The sequence below is a fragment of the Palaemon carinicauda genome, chromosome 29 (assembly GCF_036898095.1).
Source record: "Palaemon carinicauda isolate YSFRI2023 chromosome 29, ASM3689809v2, whole genome shotgun sequence".
Classification (NCBI taxonomy): domain Eukaryota; kingdom Metazoa; phylum Arthropoda; class Malacostraca; order Decapoda; family Palaemonidae; genus Palaemon; species Palaemon carinicauda.
Genome location: NC_090753.1, coordinates 92,040,735 through 92,048,234, shown reverse-complemented (window position 1 = coordinate 92,048,234; position 7,500 = coordinate 92,040,735). Strand labels below are relative to the sequence as shown.

At 42.0% G+C, this 7,500-nt stretch overlaps 1 protein-coding gene across 1 annotated transcript in view; it reads left to right on the top strand.

Annotated features, from left to right (window-relative positions):
* LOC137622721 (probable glutamate receptor) overlaps positions 1-7,500 on the top strand; it is a 31,229-nt gene that overhangs the window by 7,250 nt on the left and 16,479 nt on the right. The window contains exons 6-7 of the mRNA XM_068353314.1: positions 407-624; positions 7,384-7,500. The exon at positions 7,384-7,500 is cut by the window's right edge and continues 35 nt beyond it. Coding sequence (XP_068209415.1) covers positions 407-624; positions 7,384-7,500 — 335 coding nt within the window. The remainder of the gene's footprint in view (positions 1-406; positions 625-7,383) is intronic.

Here is a 7,500-nt window from a genome sequence, read left to right as displayed (position 1 = left end):
CAGACAAAGTTAGCCCTTATTAATGTAAATAAAATCATATAAAGTCATTAAACATAATATAAAGGTCTCGAATTTAAATGTTCAAGATGGTACAACAACGCTTATTTTCCTTTAGTCGGTGGGTGATAAAAGCTCTCTCAAGTATCTTAAGTTCTGCGCAAACTCCATTTAAAATTACAATAAATCTTTCCCGACTTCTCTTATGGTTTTAATAACAAATTTCTGATACATTTGACTTCAATGAAACATGAATCAGTTTCACCTGTAGGTCAACAGTTCATGGCACAAAATTCATAAAAGTAATAAATTATTAGTCTCCTGTACCATCTTTTTTATGAAACAGAAACACTTGAATCAGTTGTAATTTATTTGTGCAAAAGAGTAATCCTGCTTTTACTATCAACAGGTTCGCCATGGCTACCAGAGAGAGATGCCAGCAGGATTCTGGTAGCATTTTGGCTTGTAGCTTCCCTGATCTTTGTGTCCAGCTTCAGCGGGATTCTCACGGCAATGCTGACCGTCCCCAAAGTGACTATTCCCATAGATTCTCTTAAAGATATGGTTTCACAATCGAAGATACCTTGGAGGATGATACCTGGGACTTTCCTTATCAAGTACTTTCAGGTAAAATCCCATAAAATGGTGTACCTTTACAGTTGGATGTCTGAGATATAAACTTTGTTTCCATTCATTACTGTTGCCCTTTATTTCTGTAGTTGTTAATGTCGGTATTATTGTCAATGCCTTCAACGTTTCAGTGACATAGCCCATTCACTATGACTTCTGTACCAAGGGCTTTATATCACGGCCTCTTGCCCTTAGCCTTCTGACCTCTGTACCAAGGGCTTTATATCATGGCCTCTTGCCCTTAGCCTTCTAACCTCTGTACCAAGGGCTTTATATCATGGCCTCTTGCCATTAGCCTTATAACCTCTGTACCAAGGGTTTTATATCACGGCCTCTTGCCCTTACCCTTCTAACCTCTGTACCAAGGGCTTTTTATCACAGCCTCTTGCCCTTAGCCTTCTAACATCTGTACCAAGGGCTTTATATCATGGCCTTTTGCCCTTAGCCTTCTAACCTCTATACCAAGGGCTTTATATCATGGCCTTTTGCCCTTAGCCTTCTAACCTTTGTACCAAGGGCTTTATATCATGGCTTCTTGCCATTAGCCTTCTACCATGGTTGTAGGCACCAAGGCCTTTTCATCTGAGCTTGCATGCCAAGGTTTCTGTACACTGTTCAAAAAAATCTCGTAATTATAATAGGAAATTCTCCGTAAAATATACTTTTCTAAGCCGCATTTCAGTAAAATACAGGCGACCGTAATTTTACCCAACTGGGTTATCATCTTTTACGGTTTGGTGACCGTAATATCAATCCTTTACGTCTATATCTCCGTTTTTTAAACGGTAAATTCTTGGGAACATCTATTCCAGTATTTTAATGTTTATTTTACGGATATTTTTAACAGTGTAGCTTGTCCTTTTTACCATGGTCCGTGTAGAATTACCTTTATACAATGGTCTCTTCACCAAGGTATCTTTATCTGAGCTCCTATATCAGGGCCTCTGTAACTCAGTACTCTGGGCTCTTCACCAAGTCCTCTGCAGCCTGTGTGCTATGGTGTTCCCTAGTTTGAGGTTAAAGATCCTTTCTTACTGATTTTCTAAACTTTTATGTACTTGTTTTATTTTCCTATTCATTTCGTCCTTCGTTTGGGTGTTAAAAACGGTAGATATTCAATTGAAATAATACTTATTTTTTATATATTGTTTGGTAAACTGTTTGTTACTCTTACCCCTATTCCGTCTAATATGGCCTAAAGTGATGTATTATAGTGAACCTCTGGACAAAGGCCCTTTTTTAAATGTCACGTATCAACTGAACCTCATATTAAGGCCCATTCTTAAGTATGTCGTGCATCATACTGAACCTCGGATCGAGACCCCTTGCTAAGTATGTTGCATATTCTGAACATTGGATAAAGTCCGCTCCCTAAGTCAGTCACTTATCATATTGAAGCTCATATCAAGACCACCTACTTAAGTACGTTGTGTATCATACTGAACCTTAAATCAAGACCCATTCTTAAGTGTGTCACGTATTATACTGAACCTTAGATAAAGACCCATTCTTAAGTACGTCACGTATCATACTGACCCTCTGATAAAGCCCCCTTCTTAAGTACGTCGCGTATCATACTGCACCTCTGATAAAGCCCCCTTCTTAAGTACGTCTCGTATCATACTGAACCTCAGTTAAAGCCCCCTTCTTAAGTACGTCACGTATCATACTGAACTTCTGATAAAGCCCCCTTCTTAAGTACGTCGCGTATCATACTGCACCTCTGATAAAGCCCCCTTCTTAAGTACGTCACATACCCTACCGAACCTCTGATAAAGCCCCCTTCTTAAGTACGTCACATACCATACCGAACCTCTGATAAAGCCCCCTTCTTAAGTACGTCACATACCATACCGAATCTCTGATAAAGCCCCCTTCTTAAGTACGTCACATACCATACCGAATCTCTGATAAAGCCCCCTTCTTAAGTACGTTACATACCATACCGAATCTCTGATAAAGCCCCCTTCTTAAGTACGTCGCGTATCATACCGAATCTCTGATAAAGCCCCCTTCTTAAGTACGTCGCGTATCATACCGAATCTCTGATAAAGCCCCCTTCTTAAGTACGTCGCGTATCATACCGAACCTCTGATAAAGCCCCCTTCTTAAGTACGTCGCGTATCATACCGAACCTCTGATAAAGCCCCCTTCTTAAGTACGTCGCGTATCATACCGAACCTCTGATAAAGCCCCCTTCTTAAGTACGTTACATACCATACCGAATCTCTGATAAAGCCCCCTTCTTAAGTACGTTACATACCATACCGAATCTCTGATAAAGCCCCCTTCTTAAGTACGTCGCGTATCATACCGAATCTCTGATAAAGCCCCCTTCTTAAGTACGTCGCGTATCATACCGAACCTCTGATAAAGCCCCCTTCTTAAGTACGTCGCGTATCATACCGAACCTCTGATAAAGCCCCCTTCTTAAGTACGTCGCGTATCATACCGAACCTCTGATAAAGCCCCCTTCTTAAGTACGTTACATACCATACCGAATCTCTGATAAAGCCCCCTTCTTAAGTACGTTACATACCATACCGAATCTCTGATAAAGCCCCCTTCTTAAGTACGTCGCGTATCATACCGAATCTCTGATAAAGCCCCCTTCTTAAGTACGTCGCGTATCATACCGAACCTCTGATAAAGCCCCCTTCTTAAGTACGTCGCGTATCATACCGAACCTCTGATAAAGCCCCCTTCTTAAGTACGTCGCGTATCATACCGAACCTCTGATAAAGCCCCCTTCTTAAGTACGTTACATACCATACCGAATCTCTGATAAAGCCCCCTTCTTAAGTACGTTGCATACCATACCGAATCTCTGATAAAGCCCCCTTCTTAAGTACGTCGCGTATCATACCGAATCTCTGATAAAGCCCCCTTCTTAAGTACGTCGCGTATCATACCGAATCTCTGATAAAGCCCCCTTCTTAAGTACGTCGCGTATCATACCGAACCTCTGATAAAGCCCCCTTCTTAAGTACGTCGCGTATCATACCGAACCTCTGATAAAGCCCCCTTCTTAAGTACGTCGCGTATCATACCGAACCTCTGATAAAGCCCCCTTCTTAAGTACGTCGCGTATCATACCGAACCTCTGATAAAGCCCCCTTCTTAAGTACGTCGCGTATCATACTGGACCTCTGATAAAGCCCCCTTCTTAAGTACGTCACGTATCATACCGAACCTCTGATAAAGCCCCTTTCTTAAGTACGTCACCTATCATACTGAACCTCTGATAAAGCCCCCTTCTTAAGTACGTCACGTATCATACTGAACATCTGTTAAAGCCCCCTTCTTAAGTACGTCGCGTATCATACTAAACCTCATATCAAGACCTCTTCATAAGTATTTTGCATATCATATTAAACCTCGGATCAAGGCCCCTTCTAAAGTAAGTCACGTATAATACTAAACCTCACATGAAGACCCCTTCATGCTTCTTATTAATATAAGGGAGAGTGGCATGCAATAAAATTGACTACAAAGTAGAACTAGATAGATATACCATTGATTACATACAGCTAAACTTCTTGGTCACCTTCAGCAATAATTTCAAATGTATTTGAGTTATATTTCATATTATTGCAAATGATATATAACTTTCAATCAATCCATTAATTTAAAATTCAATTAAATATACATGTTTAATGTGCCACTCTTCTTTGACATTGTAATTGAACTAAGCAAGTCTTTAGCATTCTGGTTTTCCAAAAAATATCTGGTATTGAAAGCAATAGTATTTTTTTTTTATCTTAATTATTTAATTTTATAAGTAATAACATTAATGATTTGCCATAACTTCCTTTTTTATAAATATTTCGCTTTTTCCTTCAAATATATCTTTTAAAGGTTTAATGGCCGCTCACGAATGGCAGAGGCAAGGGACAGTGACATTGCCTTGTTTAAAGGCCCCTCATGAATGGCAGAGGCAAGGGACAGTGACATTGCATAGTTTAAAGGTCCCTCATGAATGGCAGAGGCAAGGGACAGTGTCACGTAATATACTGAACTTTAGATCAAGACCCCTTCTTAAGTACGTCACGTATCATACTGAACCTCTGATAAAGCCCCCTTCTTAAGTACGTCGCGTATCATACTGAACCTCTGATGAAGCCCCCTTCTTAAGTACGTCACATATCATACTGAACCTCTGATAAAGGCCCCTTCTTAGGTACGTTACGTATCATACTGAACCTCTGATAAAGCCCCTTCTTAAGTACATCACATATCATACCGAATCTCTGATAAAGCCCCCTTCTTAAGTACGTCACATATCATACCGAATCTCTGATAAAGCCCCATTCTTAAGTACATCACGTATCACACTGAACCTCTGATAAAGCCCCCTTCTTAAGTAAGTCGCATATCATGCTGAACCTCATATCAAGACCTCTTCATAAGTATTTTGCATATTATATTAAACCTCGTATCAAGGCCCCTTCTAAAGCAAGTCACGTATAATATTAAACCTCACCTGAAGACCCCTTCATGCTTCTTATCAATATAAGGTAGAGTGGCATGCAATAAAATTGACTACAAAGTAGAACTAGATAGATATACCATTGATTACATACAGATAAACTTCTTTGGTCACCTTCAGCAATAATTTCAAATGTATTTGAGTTATATTTCATATTATTGCAAATGGTATACAACTTTCAATCAATCCATTAATTTGAAATTGAATTAAATATACATGTTTGATGTGCCCCTCTTCTTTGACATTTGTAATTGAACTAAGCTCTTCAGCATTCTGGTTTTCCAAAAAATATCTGGTATTGAAAGCAATAGTATTTTTTTCTTTTTTTTTGCTATCTTAATTATTTAATTTTATAAGTAATAACATTAATGATTTGCCATAACTTCCTTTTTTATAAATATTTCTCTTTTTCCTTCACATATATCTTTTAAAGGTTTAATGGCCGCTCATGAATGGCAGAGGCCAGGGACAGTGACATTGCCTTGTTTAAAGGCCCCTCCTGAATGGCAGAGGCAATGGACAGTGACAATGCCTTGTTTAAAGGCTCTCATGAATGGCAGAGGCAAGGGACAGTGACATTGCCTTGTTTAAAGGCCCCTCATGAATGGCAAAAGCAAGGGACAGTGACATTGCCGTGTTTAAAGGCCCCTCATGAATGGCAGAGGCAATGGACAGTAACATTGCCTTGTTTAAAGGCTCTCATGAATGGCAAAGGCAAGGGACAGTGACATTGACTTGTTTAAAGGCCCATCATGAATGGCAGAGGCAAGGGACAGTGACATTGCCTTGTTTAAAGGGCCCTCATGAATGGCAGAGGCCCCTCGTGAATGGCAGAGGCAAGGGACAGTGACATTGCCTTGTTTAAAGGCCCCTCATGAATGGCAAAGGCAAGGGACAGTGACATTGCCTTGTTTAAAGGCCCCTCATGAATGGCAAAGGCAAGGGACAGTGACATTGCCTTGTTTAAAGGCCCCTCATGAATGGCAGGGGCAAGGGACAGTGACATTGCCTTGTTTAAAGGCCCCTCATGAATGGCAAAGGCAAGGGACAGTGACATTGCCTTGTTTAAAGGCTCCTCATGAATGGCAGAGGCAAGGGACAGTGACATTGCCTTAATTAAAGGCCCCTCATTAATGGCAGAGGCAAGGGACAGTGACATTGCCTTGTTTAAAGGCCCCTCATGAATGGCAGAGGCAAGGGAGAGTGACATTGCCTTGTTTAAAGGCCCCTCATGAATGGCAAAGGCAAGGGACAGTGACATTGCCTTGTTTAAAGGCCCCTCATGAATGGCAGAGGCAAGGGACAGTGACATTGCCTTGTTTAAAGGCCCCACATGAATGGCAAAGGCAAGGGACAGTGACATTGCCTTGTTTAAAGGCCCCTCATGAATGGCAGGGGCAAGGGACAGTGACATTGCTTTGTTTAAAGGCCGCTCATGAATGGCAGAGGCAAGAGAGAGTGACATTGCCCTAGCAAGAGGGACAATGCTCCTGAGACTGACCATAAACATACTATATATGATCAGCAACCAAGCCCCCTCCCCACCCAAGCTAGGACCAAGCAGGGCCTGGCAATGGCAGCTGATGACTCAACAGATAGACATATAGACTCCCCCAAACCACTCATCCTTAGCTCACAAGAATGGTAAGGGTGCAAGGATCAAAGGAACTAACGAGTCTGAGCAGGAATCGAACCCCAGTCTGCCCAAGCCCCCTCTCCACCTAAGCTAAGACCAAGGAGTGCCAGGCAGTGGCTACTGATGACTCAGAAGATACCTAGAGGCTTCCCCGAAACCCCACATCCTCAGCTCACAAGAATGGTAAGGTTGTAGTGACCAAAGAAACTAACGAGTCTGACCGGGACTCAAACCCCAGTCTGCCCAAGCCCCCTTTCCACCCAATCTAGGACCAATGAGGGCCAGATAATGGCGGCTGATGACTCAGCAGACAGACCTAAATGCTCCTGCAAACCGCCCATCCTTAGCCCACAAGAATGGTAAGGTTGCACAAACCAAAGGAACTAACGAGTTTGAGCGGGGGACTAACCCCAGTCTGGCGTTCAACAGTCAAGGACGTCAAACCACCCATCCTTAGCTCACAAGGATGTTGAGGTTGCAGCGACCCAAGGAACTAACGAGTTTGAGCGGGACTCTAACCCCAGTCTGGCGCTCACCAGTCAGGGACATTACCACATCGGCCACCCCACCCCTAAATTTCTCCAGCAGGAATGTAATGAGAAAATTAAGATTAAGTTTATATTTTGAACAGGAGTCTGACAACAAGGTCCACCAAAAGGCTTACAAGGGCATATCAGGCACTATTCCCTCCGCCTGGGCCGCTAGAGAGGACGTCATGGAAGGGAAGTATGCCATCATAGCAGAAGAA